Source organism: Bombus impatiens, unplaced genomic scaffold (genome assembly GCF_000188095.3).
Source record: "Bombus impatiens unplaced genomic scaffold, BIMP_2.2 scf_0080, whole genome shotgun sequence".
In the NCBI taxonomy this organism is placed as follows: domain Eukaryota; kingdom Metazoa; phylum Arthropoda; class Insecta; order Hymenoptera; family Apidae; genus Bombus; species Bombus impatiens.
In genome coordinates this window covers 6,168-30,267 of record NT_176499.1, presented here as the reverse complement: position 1 = coordinate 30,267, position 24,100 = coordinate 6,168, and the positions used below count along the sequence as shown (strand labels likewise).

At 27.1% G+C, this 24,100-nt stretch overlaps 5 protein-coding genes and 1 long non-coding RNA gene across 11 annotated transcripts in view; 5 read left to right on the top strand and 1 right to left on the bottom strand.

The window, feature by feature from the left end:
* The window catches only part of LOC100742370 (cilia- and flagella-associated protein 45), a 37,978-nt gene extending 19,196 nt beyond the window's left edge, over positions 1 to 18,782 (bottom strand). For both annotated transcript variants that reach the window (XM_024372565.2, XM_024372566.2), the window contains exons 1-2: positions 18,687 to 18,782; positions 17,024 to 17,167 (exon numbers count right to left, since the gene is read on the bottom strand). The gene's annotated coding sequence lies outside the window, so the exon portion shown is untranslated. The remainder of the gene's footprint in view (positions 1 to 17,023; positions 17,168 to 18,686) is intronic.
* On the top strand, positions 810 to 5,023 carry LOC100742008 (sialin). Its single transcript, XM_003485689.4, has 7 exons — positions 810 to 1,103; positions 1,953 to 2,176; positions 2,665 to 2,901; positions 2,982 to 3,069; positions 3,129 to 3,349; positions 3,429 to 3,959; positions 4,047 to 5,023. Exons 1-7 carry the CDS (start codon positions 1,034 to 1,036, stop codon positions 4,167 to 4,169), a joined length of 1,494 nt encoding a protein of 497 aa, XP_003485737.1. The 5' UTR covers positions 810 to 1,033; the 3' UTR covers positions 4,170 to 5,023.
* Positions 6,761 to 9,900, top strand: LOC105682107 (lipid storage droplets surface-binding protein 2). Its single transcript, XM_012394231.3, has 4 exons — positions 6,761 to 7,058; positions 8,013 to 8,363; positions 8,712 to 8,958; positions 9,391 to 9,900. Exons 2-4 carry the CDS (start codon positions 8,052 to 8,054, stop codon positions 9,648 to 9,650), a joined length of 819 nt encoding a protein of 272 aa, XP_012249654.1. The 5' UTR covers positions 6,761 to 7,058; positions 8,013 to 8,051; the 3' UTR covers positions 9,651 to 9,900.
* Positions 11,543 to 15,696, top strand: LOC100741889 (lipid storage droplets surface-binding protein 2). 3 transcript variants are annotated; one of them, XR_004462991.1, is made up of 6 exons: positions 11,543 to 11,718; positions 12,823 to 12,860; positions 13,529 to 13,851; positions 14,330 to 14,579; positions 14,680 to 15,003; positions 15,084 to 15,696. XR_004462991.1 is itself a non-coding variant. In XM_033324890.1 (5 exons), exons 1-5 carry the CDS (start codon positions 11,558 to 11,560, stop codon positions 14,922 to 14,924), a joined length of 1,017 nt encoding a protein of 338 aa, XP_033180781.1. In that variant the 5' UTR covers positions 11,543 to 11,557; the 3' UTR covers positions 14,925 to 15,696. The 3 variants fall into 3 exon arrangements, 1 of the variants encoding a protein (XP_033180781.1); XM_033324890.1 differs by having other exon boundaries at positions 14,680 to 15,696; XR_004462992.1 differs by lacking the exon at positions 12,823 to 12,860 and having other exon boundaries at positions 11,581 to 11,718.
* LOC117152596 lies at positions 11,725 to 12,778 on the top strand. The gene is made up of 2 exons (XR_004462993.1): positions 11,725 to 12,431; positions 12,525 to 12,778. It is a non-coding gene; the product is annotated as an uncharacterized LOC117152596 (long non-coding RNA).
* A 42-nt stretch (positions 18,783 to 18,824) lies between the features above and the next one.
* LOC100741773 (lipid storage droplets surface-binding protein 2) lies at positions 18,825 to 20,697 on the top strand. Of its 3 annotated transcripts, none has more exons than XM_003485687.4 (4): positions 18,825 to 19,024; positions 19,472 to 19,834; positions 19,918 to 20,206; positions 20,332 to 20,697. In XM_003485687.4, exons 2-4 carry the CDS (start codon positions 19,532 to 19,534, stop codon positions 20,523 to 20,525), a joined length of 786 nt encoding a protein of 261 aa, XP_003485735.1. In that variant the 5' UTR covers positions 18,825 to 19,024; positions 19,472 to 19,531; the 3' UTR covers positions 20,526 to 20,697. The 3 variants fall into 3 exon arrangements, with proteins under 3 accessions (XP_003485735.1, XP_033180782.1, XP_012249659.1); XM_033324891.1 differs by having other exon boundaries at positions 19,918 to 20,214; positions 20,332 to 20,403; XM_012394236.3 differs by having other exon boundaries at positions 18,842 to 19,024; positions 19,539 to 19,834.
* The last annotated feature ends 3,403 nt before the right edge of the window (positions 20,698 to 24,100 follow it).

The following is a 24,100-nucleotide window of genomic DNA, read 5'->3' as shown; positions in this document are numbered from 1 at the left end:
AAAAAAATTTGGAGCGATATATTGAAAATTATATTTCGATGGATTATGTATAAACATTTATTTCATGATTACATAATAAATAATCTTTTATAATAAAATATTTAACATTTACACAATATTTTATACTGTATCAAAACTTTAAATATTTGAACATAAATTCTTTTTAATTATATGTTGATCTAAGAAAAAGCACAACTTTTTTTTATTAATAAAAAATGTTTCATATTCAAATAAGTTCTGTGAAATCTATTAAGAAATGAAATTATTCAAATGTACATGTGTACATTCTTTCTTATATTAATATATCCAAAAATAAAAGCCTTTTATTCACAAAAAATTTTAGTTCGTAATTTTTTCTTTTCCTGTGAATAATATCATATAAGCTGGTAATTCTTTAAAAGCTCTATCAAAAATTTATATATGCGTATAGTTTCTGTTATAAAAACAGTGCAGCTTTTATTACTTCTTCATAGTCTTACGAGTCACATAATTATAAAAAATTCTCATATTCTTATCCTTATTTAATTTAATTGTGTCAGAAAATAAAATTAATCATGACGTAAATGTAATAAAGCTCACAGAATATATATGGATCAAATATTATTCGATCATCGTTGTTCGAGAGTGAACAACATAATCTCAACAAACTTCAATTTATCCTTCAATTATATTCAATTATAGAAAGTTTTGAAGAAGTAAAACGCGCCTGCACGGACGTTCTTTCCTACGTTGCACACACAATCGAGTTTCAGTATATATGTTTATATATATATATATATAATGTGAGCGCGCAGCAATTCGTGCCAGCGATAAACGACGATGACAGCAGACGACAGTTTACCATTACTTAACATACATTGTATCGCTGCTAAGACTCATTACAAAATTTCTTTATTAAATTGCATATTATTTTGTTACCGCATTAACGCGACGAATGGAGCGATCGTAATTACATACAATCGAAAAATATTTTCGATTTGAAGCGACGAATTCTTCGTGAAAGTGTTGAGTATTCGCGAAAAAATCATACAACATGGAAGTATTGGATCCTAGTGTCTCAAGAGACGACCAGCCTTTGTGCGTCAATGATTTTTTGGAAAAAGGTTTATTTTCAATATTTTCCTATCATATTAATCGAATAACTATTTGCTTAAATATTTTTTTTCGTGATTTTGTTTGCAACCTTTTTTTGGGAGCATTAAAAACCTTTAAAAACCTCCTGAGTTAAGAGAAGGCATTGTTTGGAAACAAAGGATTGGCAGAACGATACATAAGCTCTCCACAATATTGTCAGCTGTCAAGTTTTCTGAATATATTATTTTACGTGAACTGCATCGATCGAAACTATATTTTGAAGCTTTTTTTAATAATTACTTTTTTATTTTAAAAACACGTTATAATTATGCTCCTCGGATTTTTATTTATTTATAAATTATTCTATATGAATGAAAATTTTGCAGTAAGAAGTAAATGAATATATTGAATGGAAGTAAATAGTAACAGATGTCAAGAAAAAGAAAGAACCAGAAATTGTATAAAAAGTTGTCAGAAGATACACTAGGTTAACTTAAAATAAGATATTACATATTATTTATTTTTGTTGGAAATTGAGTTGAATTTTAATATTTCAATAAGGATAGGAAAGGATCATAGATGTTTTAAAGGACTTGATGCAGTTATTAGTTTATTAGCTGATTAATTCTGAACTTCAAATACATATCTAGATACATATCTTGATATAATAACGTATGCCAATTATTATTTTGAAAAAAGAAATATATATAACTGTATAAAATAATGAATTATTAGTTATACAAAATCTTACATCAAAAATTTAATTAGTAATTATAAAAATCATTAAAATAATTTTTTATAAACATTATATTTTTTTAAATAAATTTTTCTATATTCTCTCTATCTAAATAAACCTGATAACAAAATTTTACTTTTAGTTACTATACCAGATATACCTCCTGATACAAAATCATGCATAAAAGCAAGGCATACATTAGGCTTTTTAGGATTTCTAGGGTTTGCACTAGTGTATGCTATGAGAGTAAATTTATCTGTGGCTATTGTTTCAATGGTTAATCAAACAGCAGTACCACATAATGATGATAATAATACCACAGATGTTTGTCCTAAGGAAAAACCAATTAATGGAACATTCATACCAGTAAGTTATTTAATAATGTTTAATGTTTAAGTCAATGTTGCTTATAATGTATTATATAATTTAGTAAATGTTATTCATATCAATTTTAGAATTTCTGCATATGATATATATGGATGTATTTTATATTTTGTAAGAACTATAGAACTGAAGTTTGTGATTTATTGCATTCTGCATGCGTAATATTGATGCAGATCAAATGTCAACATTGTTTTTACTTCATTATCACATTAGTCATGCAAACTTATCATTTTTAGTATGACTTAACACATTGATATGTTTTTAACGCCTACATCTTTTTCCTTTATCTTGTTATATACCTATCATCTTTAAATGTTTCATGAAAACATTTTAATGCTATGTTTCTGCATATTTTGAATAGAATATTTATTTTTAATTAATTAATATTAAAATAATTAATTATGCTTTTCTTTACATACATGATTTTAAATTGTTATCAATAAAAATAAAAGTAATATACATTTCCAAAGAGTGCAGGAGAATTTGATTGGGATGAGAAGACACAAGGTGTTATATTGGGAGCTTTTTTCATCGGTTATGTTGCTACAAATGTCCCAGGTGGAAGAATGGCAGAGAAATTTGGTGGAAAGCTAATATATGGATTGGGAGTATTTTTAACTGCTGTACTGACTGTAATTACTCCTTTTGCAGCATATATAGGATTGATACCATTCTTAGCTGTACGAGTAGCAGAAGGATTTACAGAGGTATGTCCTGCTTCTATAAATTAATTTTAAAAGAACATTAATTTAAAATTTAAAAAATTTTCTGTCTATTTTATAAATAGGGTGTTACATTCCCTGCAATGCATAGCATGTTAGCGCATTGGGTACCCCCTTTAGAAAGAAGCAAATTTGCTGCTATAGTATATGCAGGTAATTATTCTTTTTTCAATGTGTGATAAATTTGATTTGTTATATTCATTCTTATACAGGTGCAAATTTTGGAACTGTAATATCATTACCAGTAAGTGGGTGGCTCTGTTCATTAGAACTTTGGGGTGGATGGCCCCTTGCATTTTATTTATTTGGAGGGCTTGGTATTGTGTGGTATGCATTTTGGACAATTTTTATATTTGATACACCTGCACAACATAAAAAGATTGATCCTCTTGAAAGAGCATACATTGAAGCTAGTGTGGAAAAGAAGGATGAGGTTCTTTTCAATTTTTTAAAATTAAGCTTACATTCTTAACGGACTGAATAAAATTTAACTTAATGTATGTTAAAAACAGGATAATGATTCAGGAGTTCCTTGGTTATCAGTATTTACATCATTACCCATGTGGGCTATAGCTATCACTCAGTGTGGACAGTCATGGTCATTTTATACGCTTTTAACAGAATTACCAACGTATATGGATAAAATTTTGCATTTTGATGTACAACAGGACGCATTCCTTTCAGCACTGCCTTATTTAAGTTCTTGGTTAGTCGGACTCGGTATTTCAAGTTTCGCAGATGCCCTCCTTGCCCGTCAGCTTATATCTCCTTTAGCATCGTTCAAGTTATGGAATACAGTGGCTTCATTAGGACCCAGTCTCAGTTTCATTGGCGCTATCTGGGCTGGATGTGATCGTATGATGGTTATGATGATGCTCGCTGGATTAGGATCTCTACAAGGTGCAATTTATGCAGGGAATCAAATGAATCATATTGCTCTAGCACCACGATATGCGGGAACTCTTTATGGACTTACAAATGCTGCGGCAAATGGTTGCGGATTTTTAGCCCCATATTTTATTGGAAATATAGTCCAAGGACATGTCAGTATAACTACACATTGTTATTAGCAATAATAAACTTCGTTCTATAAAAATGGTTCTATAATTTTTTTACATTTTATGTTATAGGAAACACTGGCTCGTTGGCATACAGTATTCTGGTTAGCAGCAGGAATAAATATGGCGACAAATTGTTTTTACTTAATTTTTGCATCTGCCTCGGAACAACCATGGAGTAAAGGTAGCAGTTGATGACAAAATTTAGTTAGACACGAAGTATTTCATATGGATAATAATTTACCATTAGATCGAATCGCGCTCAGTTCGTTTTAATTATTGTATTGACCGTTTCCGTCATTTAGGCACAAATCTGCGATATTTCTTTCTGCAATATTAAGTTTGATATATTTCGCATTGAATGAAGTATCTCAAACCTGAATAATTTATTATATTGTGTTGGTAAAATGATACAGAAGTTAAAAGTAAAGTTTGTTTGGATCAGTATTATTATGTTAATGAAGTTTAGGTACTAAATCTATAATTTACGTATCATTCCAATGAAGCTATACACATGACAATATGACTTTTTAAAATTTTGTTTGACTTTTTAATTTAACTGAAATGAATATGATTTAAAAAAATATTGACTTTATTTTATTTTACTTTAATCTCACTACGAAGAAGAGTAAATTATTACAGATATTTTTTCTATTTATAAAATAAGAAGTATCAAAAAATGTCTAGAGTCTATATTCTTGTTTATATGTAAGAGTTTTGTATATACATAAAAATAATGTAAAAGTGATTGGTATAGTGCAGGATGCAACAATTTTTAAATGAACAAGTGAATCTTTCTTTTGTAACTAAATATGTATGTTTCATACCGAATGTAGTTTATCTTTATATCTCCTGTGGCAATAGCCAATACGATAATATATAAATTTATAAATTTGTTTATAAAAAATATAAAAATTTCAACAAAAATAATATATGATATAGTTATAGTAAGATTTTACTAACTATAAGTTGGAAAGCAAAAAACTTTATAAAGCTAACTCCTACAAACAGACTTTAATAAAATCATTATCTTTTCCAAAAAATAATAATCTGGTACTTTAGTTGCTACATTATTTTGTCCAAAAGGAAAAGAAATAGTAAATATTTATTAGTAGTAAAATATTTACTTACATATATTGTTGATAAAGAATTGGAAATTTTAACATTATTTTTTTTAGATATAAATGCTGTTACTTACAACTCATTTTATTTTATTCTTTTGAAAGTTTGCTAATTTTTTATGGAATAATTTTCAAGTAAAGTTAATTTGATAAAAACAATTATATAACAATTCAAAAATTCATATTTGAATTATAGATTAATTTACAAAGATTATTTAATATAGTAAGGCTTTACAAAAAAATAGTATTTCGTTAAAAAAATTAACATTATATATGTATATATTATATATCTTATAGGCAATGTGTAAAATATAGGCATTTTATATAATTCTTAAGAAATCTATAGAATGTCATAAATAGTATTCTCAAAATATTATCGGTGCTACTATAGCAAATTTTGTCTATCTGGGCGACCGTAGCTGCGTATACGCCTTACAACGGCCGAATAAAAATTAGCATCTAACCCAAATCTATATATATTATGAACAAAAGATAAAGTAGGTTTCTGTTGGGTGGTATTTTACCCGGCCACCTTACGGAGAATGACAATCAATGCCTAGGGAAAGTATAAAATATATTAATATAACACAAACATTTCATGCTCAACCTAAAAACGACACGCACTCTATAGATTTTGTAGGCATTATATGAAATACCAGTATTTTATATTGCCGGTAACACACAACATACAAACATGTATATGCGACGTATAATGAACAAAGAAAGAAATTCAACAATAACTAATTTATTTAAACATCGACTTCTGTTTATTTTCTTATGCTGTTTTTCATCGAAAGATAAAAACATAAATTTCATGCACAAGTAACTTAAAATAAAATTGTTCCCATTAAAAGTTCATTAAAAGTGTCTATATTGTATTTCTTGGGTTATTCATAAAAATGTATAAAAGTATATTTAAATAACGATAATAAAGAACAAAATTATATTTATAAAATAAATTATTCAATTAGTATTGCTAGTCTTTAATGTACATACATATACCATGTTTTCTTTGTTGTTTATATTTTAAAATTAGATTAGTAATGAATTGTACCTTCTAGAAGCTTTATAACAGTGAATAATACTTTTTGATACAATTTAATGGGAAGATACAGTTTCCTGTATACTTCATTCAAAATTGTAGAATTAAAATAGAATAGAATAAACTTTTGTTTAATCACAATGCAAGAAGTGAAAGCTTAAAATTTAATTGCTTTTTAATAAATTATTTGTAATCTTATATTCTTACAAAGTTGCAACTATTACGAGTTTCAAATTATTTAAGTGAAGCACGATTTTCATTCAGAGAAGACTAATGTTTATCTCATAGTTAAGCAATATATCTGGCATGGTATGACAAATAATCCTTGATGATCTATCCTATCATCCTAAGAATCCTATGATTCTTTTCTAAATATATATATATATAATATTATATTATATATATTTAATATATATATAAATATAAATAATTATATTTATATAAATATAAATATAATATGTATATATATATTATAATTAGAAATATATTATATATATGTAATGTATGTAACCGGCAGACTTTAAATCATCGTTCAACTAAGTTGTTCGCGTTAGAAACATGAAAATCTCCACGTAGCGTTGTTATGAAAGAAGTCGGTATAAAGTCCTTAATAGTTGCTGCAATGTTTGTGACTAATCACGAATTTTCATCCATTTTTAAGCGGCTGTTCCAGTAATAATGATAACGTGAAAGCACTGTCGTGTTAGCGGACTTTGAAGCCTCGTAGCATGTGTTCGATCACCGCTTGTAGATGTTCTCGTCGATTTTCATTGGCTCGTATGAACGAACTTTAGCGCGCAGGCGGTAAGCCAGTTATAAGAGTAAAGACTGCGTGCAACCAAGCACATTTCTATTTACGTTGCACTCGCGATCAATCCCTCTAAGCCTTCTATAGAAACAAGGAAGTAACAACAAAAGCTTGTAAGTATCATAGCAACATTTTATTTTAGAAAATTTTGAAAAGTTCTAAGTTTTTGAAATTTTCGAAATATTTTTTAATTTCAGAAGTTTCTTATGTTCGATTTTTATTTCATATTTAGATTTTACATACCTACTACATGCACAAGCCTTATAAACATTTAAAATTAGCAAATATTTTTAGTGAAATAGAAAATACTAATAGAAACTAAATTAAATGAGTTGAATATATGTTTTATTAATGATTTATGAGTATGTTCATACATGATTACGTTTTGGAAAATATTATAATTTAGTTAATATAATTACAAGTATCATTTACTACACTTCGGTGAAATTAATAAATTAAATGTGAAAATAGATACACATTACAATACTTCAATTACAGCTGTAGTATTAGCAGTAGTTAGCAGTAGTATAATAAATAAATAAGAAAGTTGCCTTGTTCCGAAGTGTTACGTACTGACTTTCAACTTCAGTCGTTTCTAAATGTAATTGCGAATTCTAGCGAAAGTTGAGAAAGTGTTATATTTAGCACTATATGTAGCGAATACATATATATATACATGTACTAGTGCATTGAACCTGCCTTATCATCAGACAGGGATTTCCTGTCCTTATCACAATATTATTCTAAAATTTAGTTTAACACAAAGATTAAAATTGTTACAGTTGACAATTACTTTTTCAGAGAATGGAAACGTAGACGTAATACAATAAAATTAGTATATCTATAATACAAATGTCTTTATAAAGAATTGTTTCTAATAAAAATAGAATCATTCAGTTATCAGAATATTGGCAGTTAATAAATAAAATAGAAAAAGAAATATTTTATTTAATATTAGATTCTAACATTAAAGAATAAATAATATAATAGGGACCAAAACGGAACGTTTTATAAATGTAATTTCGAAAATGAAAAATCGTAAAACCGAAAAATCTGAATTGTTGCAGAGTTTGAAATCGCCACAAGTTTTTTAAAATAGTGAAAGAATGGCTACCGAAGTCATGCAGCTACCGCATATCGAAGTGTTTCATCGAGTAATGGAACTTCCAGTAGTCGAAAGTGCGATATCTAAATCAACAGCGACGTATTTGCGTGTGAAAGATTGTCATCAGCTAGTGCACTGGGCACTAACCACTGCGGAAACTTCTTTAAGTAATGCAACGAAGCAAGCGGTACCTATTGCTGTTCCTATCGCCAAGAAACTCGAGAACCCTATACACTTTGTTGACCACACGTTGTGCCGTGGTCTCGATAAAATCGAAGAAAAAGTTCCGATGGTTAAAGAGAAACCTGAGCAGGTCAGATATCTATCCCCTTTTCCGGCAAACGAGATAAAAATTTCATCGGAATCTAAAAAGTCATAACTGCATGAATTTTTAAACCTAAATACATGTATCAGAAATTTTTATCATATCTTCAAACACGATTCTTACGATCTTTCTTTTAATCTTGCTATTCTAGATATAATTATATTTAATCATGGATTATTGTATCTTATCATTCAGTAATAATTTGTATTAACAAATTTTCGCTGTAAAATAATATAAATATTCTATGGCAAAAAGGTATTAAAACGTTACATATAAAGTTATCGTTAGTATTAAAAAATATTATATTTTTAACTATGTGCATTTTTTGTGTTTTAGATTCTAGAAAATGCCTATACGTTAGCACGACAAACTGTTCAACCAGCTGTAATGAGCATTTCGCTTGTCAACGAATTAATAATCTCGCAAGCCTTGAGTTTCAGAGACATAAGTTGGAGTAAGGCGAATCAGATTTTAGAAACGCAGTATGGTAGCGCAGCTGTTCGAGGTTTAGACAGCACAGCTGACGCTGTTAATAAATTAATCGATAAATATTTTCCTGCGACGGGGGACGAGCAGTCAAAAGGTGAGCTATTTTATTAAATAGACAATTTTTAATATATAATATCAATAATAGATAACCTATAGGTGGTAATAATGCAGTATCAATATAAATTAATAAAAACAAGAGGATTTAAACATTTCAGATTAATCATAAATCATAGATTGGGGTTACGTTTATATCTCTTTAATCAATGCAACAGTAGTTAATTATGTATTTACATACAGTATAGTAGACTATAATAAATTGAATAAGAAATTAATAGACTACGAATATTTATGCAAATTTATGTTCATATGGAATCTACGTGGAAAATTGTTTTACCTACCTACTAAATATGTGTTATAAATGTCATAAATGTAAAAAATCCGCAGTTTGATTATAAATTATGTAGTCGACTATATTAGAATAATTTTGATTGTAATACCAGTTAGTATAATTTGGTTTTCATTTCAGAGATAAACACGAACGAAGAAGATAAGCTCCTTCATACCTTACAAACGGTTGGGCGTTTATCTAATAAAGCTGCTCGTCGTATGTATTCGAATATAATACTTCACTTAGGCACTATTAACGCTGATAATTTAAAAGCCTATATTAAATCCTTGGTTCAGTTTCTACTATTAACGAACCGTCATGCCATAAACAGCAAAATACAGACCCATGAGACTAATTCGAAAACTACATCGAACGCAGAGACAAAAAAACAAAATTGATGTTTCGTTGGTGATAACTATGAAAAAAAACTTTTACCGATTCCATTAGCCTTCTATTTATTTCTAGCGTGCATTTTGTAATACATCACTTTTTTTCCTAAACTTCATTTTTTAAATATATAAGTATTATATATTACATTTAAGAGATTGAAATGTATTTGTATTGACAGTGATGAAAAATATACGACCAACTTTTCCAAGAATAATGTTTTGTTATTAGAACTCTCATAAATATATAATTCTACGCGATAATATAAGATACTGTGATTCAAAATATTGTTATTTTTGTATTACTGTAGAAGATAGTGCTTTAATTCCTTCTTGAAAATAGACACAATCTATTTGTTAATGTAATAAATTTGTTAAAATAATAAAATTATACGGAACATAAAATTTACAAGAAATATTATCAGAGTAAATTAAATATCAAAAAATATGTTTTGTACTTTACTCTAATATTAAATTTCTTCATATATACTAATATCTGATGAAAACAATAGTTATATTTAGTATATGTATTATATATATATTATATATATATATTATATATATATATTATATTTATACTTTATATATATATATTAAAGGAACTATATTGTTTTTTTAAACAAATGTAATAAAACATCCTGAATATAATTTTCAATAATTGCTTTTATAAAAATTGTATATTGACAAGGAAGTATAAAATTACTTGTTATGAAACTATTTTTTTATTTATACTTTCTAAAAGAAAGATAGATTTGTTAGTTTTTAAAGAAGGTTTTGTTATTAAAAATTTTTTTAATAATCTGTATATATGACTTAAACTGTAGTATTATTTTACTTCAGTTTTCTTTCTAGTAATAATAATATTTTGTTTTAACTGATCTCTTAATATTTCTGGGCCTTTACCTTCATCTTCTAATCAAAAAGTAATCGTAGATAATTATATAATTTGGAAACTTAAGTAATTTAGATTAATTATTATAAAGCTACTAGTGCTAAGTATTCAGCAACTGTAACAATAACAATTTTACAAAATGAAAACGAAAATCGGAGTGAATTAAAAATAAATTTGAGTAACCCCAAATTTCCTTAAGGTATCAAATATCTCGAAAACAAAACAATACGTTTAATTACTTAGAATCAAAAATTGATCGAATCATGTTTCGCCAAAATGATTACGAATCAATGGATTCAACGTATTATACGGTATAAAAGAATTACGATGTGACCTCCACGTCATGGATGATGTCTCGTATATATGTACCATCTTTACTCATGTATGTTTACACACCGTAGTACAGCTGCGCAGAATCACTACCATGATCATGGCAGTAGACACGCATCGAAGTTCCCTTCTATCTACTCCATTTGAATACAGAAGGTTATTAACACGATTAAATAATATATTCAGTAACCAACAAATTTTCCTATAATTTTTTATTACTTGAAATTACTGTAGTACCTTTATATCACTATTACACACGTAAAAAATTTTATAATCTATATATTAAAATCAGCAATTTTGTTTAAAATGAAATGTAGTATGTGAATTGTAATTCATAGTAAATTAATAATAATTAAATAGTAATTATGTAATTACCAAATTTTACTTTTTTAGCAACTTATAATCTATAATATCTAAACCTAAAAATTTTATAAATTATAAAGTACATTGAATGATTGGATATACGACATAATAGTGTAATAAAGATAATTTTATTATGGTAAGGAAATAGGTATCAAACATTCCATATTATAATTATTAGAATAAATTTAGTGATATTTGTTAGACAAATATTTTATCATTAAGGGTAGAAAGTATCAATGTAAACTCTTATAATAATTTGTGTTTCGTAGTATTTGCCCAGAATATTGGGGACAGAAGAAGAGTAAGCACATACAAGTTTCTACGATCCTGAAGAATGTCTACCCCCACTTGTGTGACCATTTTCTACCACAAGCTTTTTGCCTACCTATCGCCAGTATTGCTGGATCTGTCGTGTGTATCGTCGACTGTAGTGCGTCCCGCTTCTCTTACTAATATTTTGCTAACTGTTGCATCAAGTATTACACAGCAACATCAGTAAGTCATATTATTTATAATGTTTAATGATTGACTCCTTAATACTTGATGCATCTACGCATTAGATATTTACGATGTATATATTGTGTAATACTATCATTTGTGGTTATATTAAATATCAATCTAAAGAAAAGTTAAGTAGAATGAATTGGAACTGTATATGTACTTTAATACTTACTCGCAATACAATTGCGATTGTTTTAAGTAAATTTTTTACGTTTTATATAAAGAATCTATTCCTCCCTCCTTTTTTTTTCTATTTTCTTAATTAATGTTCTTCAAAAAATATATTTTTTTAGTTATGAAAATCTTCATTTCGTTGCATACATATCAAACACATTTATCAGTTTTAAAAATATAACTACAGTGATGACTAATAAATATAAATTGATATTTAGTTTCTTAGTTGAAGCCTTAAAGAAGATACCAGAAACACTTGTAATCTTTTGTGATATATCATATATTCGTTAATCTGATAATATTTTAATAGCGTTATTATTAAATCTATATTATTTAACGCGTTTTTATATTCTATTGTCATCATTTAATTAATTTGGCTGGCTTATTATGTTAATATTGTAATATTGATACTATTTTTGTCGTTTCATATTGTTATCGACCAGTAAAATTTCATAACCTATCGTAAAGTCATAAAAGGTTGAATATTTTACAATAAAGATCGATAACGTACACGCTATAAAAGACTCTACTACGTAAGTACTTCCTGTACTTACATCCATAATTATTGTTTGTTCTATTCTAGAATTACGTACTATCTCATAAATTGTTCCTTCCTTTTATTATAGGTTTGAAGTAGATGTACATTAAATTTGTCACTTTTTAAAACATGAAAAATATAATTGAAAGATTTGATGACACATATTATTGAAAACTGTATAAAATCTACAAGTATTGCAATATATACACCTAATTACTATTTAATCTTGGAATTTGAATACTGCTAATGATAAAGTATATAGTACAAGTACTATCATATTGTGCGTTTATTCACGTTTGAAATTAAAAGTCATGATTTATTGTTATCTTTCTACATAATGGACATTGAACTGCGTACTCAATTTTAATGTATCATTTATTTTACAGCGAAAGAATCATGAATTATACGCGTAATCTTATGAAAAGTTGGGTATCGTAAAAAAGCTTTATTTTATGTAATATACTTATGTATTTTTAATCTTCTGCTTAATTCACCGATTACATGCAAATTTTTATTTGAAATTATGCAACACTGTTAATTTTTTAATTTCACATGTTATCCTTGACTTTCATTAAATAATTTTTATCTTCATATTATTTCACTATTATCATTGTTTGCAAAGTAGAGGTAATATTTATTCTCCTGTTACACATACGTAAAAGCATGTAAAAAGTAGCACGTAATAAAATTATAAAATAAATACGTATTCGATCATTTTGCTTTTAAGGCAAATGTTACTTTTTTATTTACTACTGATTGGATGTTATTTTAAATGTGAATAGTTATTTATAGCTTAATCGCAATTAATATGATTAACGAAGATTATTTTTATTGACTCGAATGGTTATGCGATTAGTAACAGTAGAAATAAAAATATAATCCATTGAAGTCATAATAATATCTTATAAATTTATTAAAAATTTCTACACGATTGTAACGTTGAAATTGAACAACAAGTTACATCAGACCAAAGCATTAAGGAATTTAGTCTAGTTTATTTGTTGTTGTATTTGCATAATTTTTTCTTATTGTATCTGTATAATAAATACATCATTTATTAAATAATCATCAATACTTCTTTCTATTTTTCAGAAAAAATGGCAGACAATAAAGCAATTGATGGTACACCTCAGCTGGAAGTAATTAATCGCGTAAAAAGCATTCCTGTTGTTCATTCGGCAATAGAGAAAACTGGATCTACATATTCTTACTTGAAAGATTCGCATCATTTAATAAATTGGGCACTGACGCAAGCTGAAGCTGGATTTAATTATGCAACTGCAACGGCTGCTCCTCTTACTGTACCCTTGGCAAAGAAATTCGAAGGACACATTACTGCTGTTGACCAAAAATTGTGCGAAGGTCTGAACGTGGTCGAGCAGAAAGTACCAATCGTGAAACAGCCACCTCAGCAAGTAAATATATCGAGATAGAGATTGAATAATAAGAAATCACAACAAACTCTATATATAAATTATAAACCTCTTCTAATAAAAATGAAATAAGAAAGATATACAGAAAAGATGCGACAAAATTGTAAGAAACGAAAGTACAATGGATCGAGCGACATAAAGTGCATTTTGAAATTGTTCAACAAAGAGATAGGACCCTAATCTTGGATAATGGGAATTTGTATAGTAGAATCTTTTATCAAATGCGTTTTGTTTTAAAATGTGAAAAGATGCTAAATAGTGTACTAATACTATATTAATTAAAAATCGATTAGATTTTTATTAAAGAAATAATTAGGAGCTATTAGAGTCATATTTAATAGATTATAAGGCAACAAAAATATATTATTTCTCGTTTATACAATAAAATATCTGTGTTACAGGCTACAATATCTAAATGTACATATTCATATGATTAACGAATCTCATTTATTCTATACAGATTTACGATGCTGCGAAAGCTGTAATGAGTAGTTCCTTGCAACCAACAATCGACAAATTGCACGCTGCAAAAGAATCTGCGGCGCAACACGCATATACATTCAAAGAAATTAGTATAAACAAAGCTAATGAGTTATTGAATAATTCATATGGTGCTATGGCAGTGCAAGGTGTTGATAATACGAGCGTTCTCATTAACGGATTATTAGATCGTTATTTCCCTCCAGTTGAAGGAGAAGAAAACACACCTGGTATGTATTATTTATAAATATCTAACAAAATATCATCTCTCTATATATATACATTAAAATATTGGATAAACCTCTAAAATACTATATTTTTATTTCATAGCTCCTATATCTGCTGATGAGAACAAAGTTCTGCATACAGTACAAACTATTGGTCAATTATCCTCGAAAACTGCCAATCGAGTATATCATTCGGTTGTAGCACAATTAAAAACAGTGAAGAAAGAAGATGTAGCGTCATATATGTCGAGCGTAATATCTATTCTTCATCTAACGCATTTTTTAAGCTTAACCGATAAACACGATGAAAGTAACCACGCAAATGGAGAAAATAAAGAAAAGAAATAGGCACAATTGTTACTAACAATTGCACAATAACGTAATCGCTAGATAAGTAATTAGATTCACATCAAGTCCATATTTGTTAGTAAAATTTTTGTATTGTTCCTGCTCGGAATGCTTGTTCATCTTGCAGAATAAGGATAAATCCGTGGACTTTATGTAAGTTATGTGTAATAAATGAAAGTATCAGTTTCAAGTATGTGATAAGTTCATTCATCAATGTAAATGTAATGTAAATTTATATTATCTGTTCTGTGAATTCGATGAATCACTGACATTCTCCAAGAATGTTGTAGAAAATTGTATGCGTAAGAAAGTACATCTAATTTAATTCGGTAATGATATTAAATTGCAAAAGTAACTGCACATGTAATTTATCAATGTTGTAAGAAAAAAAATAGTAAATTTTCATTTGGAGAGTTTTCGAATTTGTCGATGTGATTTTATAAAGATTTAATGTAAGATATCAAAATTAACATTTCTATTTATGTTTACATTATTAGATGTCTGAAATTATTACATTTATTTGTCGCTAAGTAATATGAGATTCAGATCTTATTCGTTGTTTTCTTATCTTGTTCATTCTCAGTATGAAAAAATGGAAACGATATCATTCCGTCAAGTAATTGCAAATAAATGTGATACTTAAGCATTAAGATACTAGTTCCACACATAATTGTAAAATTCCAGCACTTTAAGATACATGTTAAATTTTGTATACAACTAAACATGTAAATAGGAAGAAAGACACTATAAATTTATTATATTTTTGTAACAAGAAATTTGAAAAATGCGATATTTAAGTTCATTATATAATTGTACTCCTAATTATACAACTATAAATCGATAATTTTAATATCGAATTCCGTATTTGCTGTTACTTTTATAGAGTTGTTATACATAATATACTCTCTATTTATATCTGTGAAGATACTACGTAAATAGGAGACACATATATATTTTTTATGTATAGATTTTATAATCTTATATCTGTATAAATATAATATGAAAAAGACGTTGATATACTTTATTTAATATATTTAATCCAGATCGATTTTGTTTTAGTTTAAGATTTCGTCACAAGATATGTTTTATTTGAATAAATTTCTTTATTTTATTTCATGTACTAGTTTTGTACTAAAAATAATTCTTAAAAAAATTTTGTTTAATAAATATTATCGAGTACAGAAACAAATTAAAATTATTAGTACATAATTTTCTATACACTTTAAATACAAAGCGTTAAATTTTAACCGCTTATTTTTTTTATTTTATTTATCGATTCGGTGGCAAATATAATATGTCTCATAGTTTAACTGTTTAATTCCAATTTTATTTGCGAATTCAATAGTAAATATAATATGAATCATACTAACAATATAATTTGTTTTGGACGGTATCTTCAATGTTAGGACATCTGGTAGGATACTAGGCTACAATTGTTTTGAAGGAGCTAGTTTTATTTTGAATATCATACAGCAACGGTATAGAGATAAAGAAATATTAAGGACTCATCCCTGATCGTTGAAACATCATTGATAAGAGTATACATAAAGGTATATTTTATTAAAATAGTTTAAACATTTTCTGAGCTGTATAACTTTATACACAGAATAACTAACGAAATATACTACACATATCTTTTTAATGAATATACAGTGGTGTGCAAAAATTTCAATCAATTTTTTTATTTCATAAACAATATCTAAGAGAATTTAATATTGGATAATAATTATATAGTATTATTATATTCATATAATTAATAATATATAATATTAAGATTCTTTAAAATGCCGCTTTTGTTTCTACCAGTGTGGAACTTTCTGCACACCACTGTAAGTATAAAGAGTGTAGTTGTATTATATTTTGCAAGCACATCAATGATATTTATATTTAATTATATTTTATATAATCTTATTCTATCCCAAATCATTTTAAAAGTAATTATTTATATGATTTTATGATATATTTTATATACATATGATTTTCAATCTATTTTATATAACGTTCTATACAGATACACAAATAGTAATTATTTGTAATTTTAATGACTTTAAAGGCATATACATTTTCCGCATATTCAATATTTAATATTTAATACTTACCAATTCGATGTACCAATTTTATCTGCTAGTTGTTTCTTAAATGTCTTCTTTCATTACATTAATGATATTTTCTATAGTAATTTTCTGTTCATTGCAGATTCGGTGATGGCTCATTTTCAGATTCAGCAGTAGTCGGCGCTTCATCTATAGGTAAAGAATCCGGAGTTCAAATCTATTTGAAGTAAGTGAATTAATTAAATTATGAATTTCTAATGTTTGAATATAAATATTCTTCCAATTATGTACATATTTCGGAATTGCTTTCATTTTTTTTTTTATTTGTCGATAAAATTATTTTCATATCCAAACAATTTTCTCCCCACGTTCCAGTCTTTATATTTATAAAAACATGAATTTGCATAAAAAATATCTGCAGTCTATCACTTCTATCCAGGTATATTATATTTATAATGGTTCTAAATCTAGAATTGTTATTCTTTGATTCTATATCGATTTCAAAACTGTTCTAGAATCGATTTTCGTATCGATTTCACACTAATTGAAACGATTCGATATTGCGGTTGTAGATTGTTATATATATATATATATATATATATATATATATATATATATATATATATATATATATATATATATATATATATATATATATATATATATATATATATATATATATATATATATATATATATATATATATATATATATATATATATATATATATATATATATATATATATATATATATATATATATATATATATATATATATATATATATATATATATATATATATATATATATATATATATATATATATATATATATATATATATATATATATATATATATATATATATATATATATATATATATATATATATATATATATATATATATATATATATATATATATATATATATATATATATATATATATATATATATATATATATATATATATATATATATATATATATATATATATATATATATATATATATATATATATATATATATATATATATATATGATAGTTATGAGAATATCTTTTTTGCAAAATCGTTATGAAAAAAGAGAACTATATAGTTATAAATTATAAATTGAATTATATAGCTTTCTTATAGCATAACTAATATTCGTTGATACAAATACTTCCTTTGAAACAGCAAAATCTTTGTCTTACCTTACCAAATGGTTTTTATATGTTTACCATTTCTTATAACGACCGTCTTATTTGACTCAAATGCTACACGGTACTACAAGATACAGATATACTACAGATATACAAAAATGTCCTCCAAATTTCTAATCATTTCGAAGAAAGCATTTCTCTGTACATATTAGCAAAAATTTTTCATGTCATAAGATAAATCATATAAAATACATTTTACAATATTGTATAGTATCATTTAATATTTATAGGATTAATTTCCATTTATAAATATTATCATAGTTTACGATAATTTGCAACCACTGTTGTTAGGAAATTCTTGAAACTAATTCGTTTATAATGTACTCTTTGAAACTATACAACGTTTATTTGTTTAATTTTTATGCTACGAAACTAATTTTTTTCTAATTTTTTTTAATTTAGTGATTCAAAGGTGCATTATCTACCATATTTTTGAAAATAAGAATTGATTGGCAAACGTTTCTTCTATTTTTAATTACATTTCAAACTAGAAAAGTAGTGACTTACCCTTTCATCCTCTTAACTTCATATGAACTATAAAATATTTGAATGTTATCAATGTCTTGAGTATAAAAGTCGGTTAAAACAAGATGTACCACGCATGACTGTAAAGATGCGACAGTGGTGTCCTCATACGATTATTTAGCAGCGAATAGTAGCGTCGTATTGTAAAAAGCACTACAGTGTTATGATATTTCATAAGAGAAAGAGAAGTTATAACTGTCGTACTTGATTATTGAACAAATAAATTTCTCGGTGAAATAGATTGGATCAAGGTGTATGTTTAGTTATTGAAAGAAACGTGATAAATGTAAACAAAGTTTTATTGAAGTTGATTACATTGAGTAAGTGTCAAACAACCAATTTGTTAAGAAAAGTTAGAATAATTGGAATAATTTTTATATTACAGTTATGACAGATTTTTCTATAAATGACCTCATGTTATGCCATATGTTTCATAAAATGATTAATAAGTATTTTTCTGTAAATATGGTTCTTGTTTACTTAAATTATTCTATATCTCTTGTTGTTATTGATAAAAGTATATTTATAAGCAGTATAAAATTGAAAGAATAATATTAATACCACTGCAATGTGAAAGCATAAATCGATATGAATTTTATCAATTTATATCCAAGACTTGGAATATTCCAACTTTCAGTTTGCTTTGTATATGTTGTATATGATAACTATGTAATTGTAGATTATGGATATGCTAAACTAAGCAAATAACTATGCCACGCTAAGTTTTGTTTCCCCTTAACAAAATTATATGCTAACTTATGTTATAGATTTTGACTTTGTAAAAGATATTTACTTTATTGATAAAAATTCCATTATTGTTTATTAATATGGAAGCTGAATCATCAAAACACATATGTAAAATACAAGCTGTTAATCGCGCCCGTAAAATACCAAGTGTAAATTATTTATGGGATAAATCTACAGCAGTATATGGTCGTGTAAAAGATACAAATGTATTTGTACATTGGGCATTTAACACTATGGAGAACATAGTTAATACCATGGTTGAAAAGTCATTGCCAGTTGCTAAATTAATAGAAAAGCCTATTTGTACACTTGATAAGACATTATGTCAAGGAATTGATTATGTAGAAGTAAAATTACCCATAATAAAAGAAGAACCAAAGCAGGTTATATATATTTTAATATGTAGTTGTATTCATAGTCTTTTCTTCATAAAACCTACTTTTTCATGTTGTATTAATTATTTTAGATAATAAACCGGACTAAGTCTCTTGTATCAGAACGTCTTAGACCAGCTGTTAAAACATTCACAGATTTAAAGAAGGGAACCAAACATAGAGTTAAAGTTATAAAGTTACACACTTATTACAAAGTTCATTATTTAAGAATGTATAGTTGGCAGCAGGCAGATAGAGTTATGTCAACTGAAACAGGAATTAGTATTTTAAAAACTGTTGACAGTACCACTGATTTCGTTGAATTAATATTGGATAAATACTTACCTATTCCTTCTGATGATTTTCACAATAATGAAACTGGTAAAATAGTACTTATGATATACTATAGTATTATAAAATATACGATATAGTATAGTATTATTAGTAAGAATATTAGCATTATTAACATTATCCTGTAATTAAAAATTATTGTTCATCCTTCGTAGAAAAGTTATGCAATGAAGATGCCAAACTTCATCACACTGTTGGGAGATTAAGTGAATTTAGTTCTCGTACTTCAAAACGTATTTACTTTGCTTTAATGGAATTGCAACATATTTATAGAATGGAAATTCGTTTGTTGATATCAGATATTATATGTATACTCTTATTATTCAAATACGTACTGCATGGTGTGTAATATATATATATGTATGCATGTATGTATGCATGTATGTATGTATGTATATATATACCACATACTGTATATGAAAATATACTTAATATGCAGTATATTTAAAATTGCATTTAAGCATTGTTGTGTACTTATAATAGTTTACAATAAAATATCAAATAATTCTATGATATATTAATCCAGGTATGCCTGAATCTTTATTATAATGTTTTTTGAAATAATATCCCTTCCACTTTTTCTTTCTTTATCTTTATTTGGTATTTAAATTTCTATTTTTTTATTCTTTATGTTACATGAGAAAAATAATTTTTAAATAATACGTGTGCGTTTTTTATGATACGATGTTGTATGTGATATCAAGGCGAGTTTAATGACCTATGATAGTATGACCTGAAGTAATCTTAAGTAATAAGATATCAATGAGTCATTTCTGGATTCTGCTTACATTGCATATATAACGCTTTAATGCGTTGCAAATTTATATGTTTGTTTCGATTGAAATTCGAAAGTGTTGTCTAGTGAAGTAGAAATAAGAATAAATTTTCTTCAGTTCATATTCCACTTCTTCATTTTATGACGATATTTTCTAAAATTCTATCATTTTTATGAGAAGCCTTTTAATTCAACAGACTTCAATAAAGTATGAAGTTCTAACTATCGATCGTAATTTTTAAGTATACTGGGAATTGAAACGGTTATTACACGAGGAACGAATATTGGTACTAATTATTATGATTAATTTTACTTTTAGTAAAAGATAGGAAAGTCATTGATATCTTACTACTTAAGACCGCTTTTAATATACAAATGAATATTAATTTTGCAATCATATATACTCCTCATACTCATATTTTTTACTTTCAATAATAGTTGGAGTAATTTAAATTTACATGCTCATTGTAAATGAAACAGTCATATGTAATTATGAGAATCATTTATTTAATTTGTGAACATCTTATACGTTTTAAATTGTGTATTGTGTGAAAAATTATTACATAAGTTGTATAGTTTTGAAGAGGTCAACATTCGGCATCTTTGATTCAAGCAAGTTCTTTTATGTCAAAATATGATATGAAAGGTACGAATCATAAAATATTAATTTTCTAGAAAGGTTTTAATACAAATTTAGTATCTAATATTCAATATTTGGTAAATCTTTTTAAATGGAATTTGAAAACAAATATAAATTTTGTATTTCTAGCGTTGCTACGTATCAAGACTGATATGAACGTATACACAGCCAAGGTTTTCGAATAAGAAGTTTCGAATTTCTAATTAGTACAGACGATCTAACATCTAATTAACATCGATAATCACTAACATCGAAAACGTGAACTGTAAACAAATCGATGTTTGATTAACATCGACTGTTACTAAGAAGGAAGTCAATCTCGTCGAATGTTGTTTTTAAAACTAATATTGCCGAAAAAATCTAATATTGTTACGACGATATTAATGTAAAATATGGTGGTCTATATATATCACAGTAACATCAAGAAGATGGTTTTTATCGACATCCGGAATTTTGATTAAATACTGGAAGTTTTCAACCGTTTCACGAATCTCCAATTAAGCAGATCTATTTAAATCCCTTATTTATCTAATTAATCCTATTTAAATAATTATAATTAATCCATTTAGCATTCCTTATCGTATATATGCTACTTATATACGATATAAGTAGAAAAATCAAAGAAATGTTAAATTTTTATGGAAATATTGCCGAACTTTAAGCAGTTATAACTTCTTGAAAAGTAGCCTCCTTTTGAAAATTAAAGTCTGCTTTGTACGTAATAGAACCTTCCTGAGTTCATTTTATATTAAAAAATGGGGAGGAAAGGCGAGGCTGGATTCTTTTTCTTAATTTTACAAAATCAAGCAACTCAGCCATAGAACCTTGCTGAGTTTATCTTATATTAAAAAATGGGAAAAGTGAAATTGGATTTTTTTCTTAATTTTACAAAATCAAATAACTACGAAATTTAACCCTTTGTACTCCTCGTGTTTATTTACCACTGCCTACCAGCAACTCCGGCACATGTATGTAGCGGAGCGTCTAATACGATCCATCATGATAATATTTAAATTAATTTATTAATGATATTAACGACAAACCCAAATATATTTGTATAATATGACAATTACATATTATACATATTGTTATCCTCTCGCATGTGTAGATGTTCATCTGCCGAAAATGTACATATAAAGCATCGTTGTGTATTCGATGTATGTTCAGTATTCGATTCATTGTCTTGCCTAGGTCTTTGAAAGCTTATGTACTCTTCTGCGGTTTTCTGAAGAATGATTCCTTATTGTCACTATCTTTTATCGCTCCTGAGGTATTCTTCTCTATGCTGCAGCTCATGCTGTCCAACAAGAACGGTATAGATGTCTTCTTGACATCAATCTGTATCAATCTTCTTGTATCAATCTGTTATAACCTCCTCGATGTTGAAGTGGAACGTTTTCTCTGGAGCGTGGATTTATATCCACATGTCATTAAGGCACATTTCATATCATTCAGGCTCATAAGGCTCTTTTCATGTCACTTCGTGTCTTCACTTTCTGTAACCTAATTTACGAATTAGAATCACTCTTATATTTTCGGAGATTGTTCGTTGGTGTTCCATGATAAACTTTTTGTCATTCAATCATTCAAAATAATTAGTCTTCATGTCACTGCATTGTCCGTTTCAATGCTTATGCACAGGTAAGTCAAACAGATTCATTTCATGGTGCTATTCGTTTATACGGATGGGAAGCATGATTCAAGTGAAATAATTTTATTCAGCAAATATTGTCGCAACAAACTTTCTTTAGCTTAGTTTACGAGTTAGAAGGGCATCTATATTTATAAAGTCTGATCCTTAGTGTTCAATGATAAGTGTCTTCATTAGTCGACCGTTTAATACCCCATAATTAATCTTGTTTTCGATGAATTGTTTTCAATTCTTGTACGGCAAGAATATCTATAGTTTTTAATGGATACTTATAAATGCTTCACTTTTTATCTCATGTGTTACGGATTAATCATATCAATGAAATTCCAAATTATTTTGCCTTATAATTTCACATTGTATACTGCAATTCTCCTGTCTATTCGGACATCCATTGGTCGTAGATATATATGTCGGGTTCACATTATGATTAGGGTTAGGGGCGTGAAACGAATCTTCATTTGGATTACACATTGTTGTTATGCAATAGAGAAGACATTGACTAGTGCAAATACGATTATTACAGAATTTGACAAGTAACCGTGGTAATTAGATACTCGAGAAGCTAATGACAATGATCCTAGGTTCAATAACGGATCCGCGGTCAACGGGATAACAGAATACGCTTTCTTCCAAAGCCCAAGTCGTATTCGACTTGCTTGGCTACGGTGGAAGTATAACTAAACTAACTCTTTGTTAAAACATGGAATATCCACCGAGCGTAAAGACGCTAAGTAACTCGCTAGTACGATTTCACGAGAGAATGACTTTCCGTCACGATGCTGCTGCAGAGGAAAACTATGATGGGGTGTGTCTAAGGACACGAGATCATCGGATTCGTCGAGAGATGCTTTCGTTCAG

Bases quoted from the DNA above. Each gene is read 5' to 3' on its own strand.
- LOC100741773 (XM_003485687.4), top strand. From the start codon at position 19,532: ATGGAAGCTGAATCATCAAAACACATATGTAAAATACAAGCTGTTAAT. The intron at 19,835-19,917 runs GTTATATATATT...TAATTATTTTAG, and splicing joins TAAAAGAAGAACCAAAGCAG to ATAATAAACCGGACTAAGTC. The intron at 20,207-20,331 runs GTAAAATAGTAC...CATCCTTCGTAG, and splicing joins TTTTCACAATAATGAAACTG to AAAAGTTATGCAATGAAGAT.
- LOC100741889 (XM_033324890.1), top strand. From the start codon at position 11,558: ATGTCTACCCCCACTTGTGTGACCATTTTCTACCACAAGCTTTTTGCC. The intron at 11,719-12,822 runs GTAAGTCATATT...TTTATTTTACAG, and splicing joins AGTATTACACAGCAACATCA to CGAAAGAATCATGAATTATA. The intron at 12,861-13,528 runs GTTGGGTATCGT...TCTATTTTTCAG, and splicing joins TACGCGTAATCTTATGAAAA to AAAAAATGGCAGACAATAAA.
- LOC105682107 (XM_012394231.3), top strand. From the start codon at position 8,052: ATGGCTACCGAAGTCATGCAGCTACCGCATATCGAAGTGTTTCATCGA. The intron at 8,364-8,711 runs GTCAGATATCTA...TTTGTGTTTTAG, and splicing joins TTAAAGAGAAACCTGAGCAG to ATTCTAGAAAATGCCTATAC. The intron at 8,959-9,390 runs GTGAGCTATTTT...TTTTCATTTCAG, and splicing joins GGGGGACGAGCAGTCAAAAG to AGATAAACACGAACGAAGAA.
- LOC100742008 (XM_003485689.4), top strand. From the start codon at position 1,034: ATGGAAGTATTGGATCCTAGTGTCTCAAGAGACGACCAGCCTTTGTGC. The intron at 1,104-1,952 runs GTTTATTTTCAA...TTTTACTTTTAG, and splicing joins CAATGATTTTTTGGAAAAAG to TTACTATACCAGATATACCT. The intron at 2,177-2,664 runs GTAAGTTATTTA...ACATTTCCAAAG, and splicing joins TTAATGGAACATTCATACCA to AGTGCAGGAGAATTTGATTG.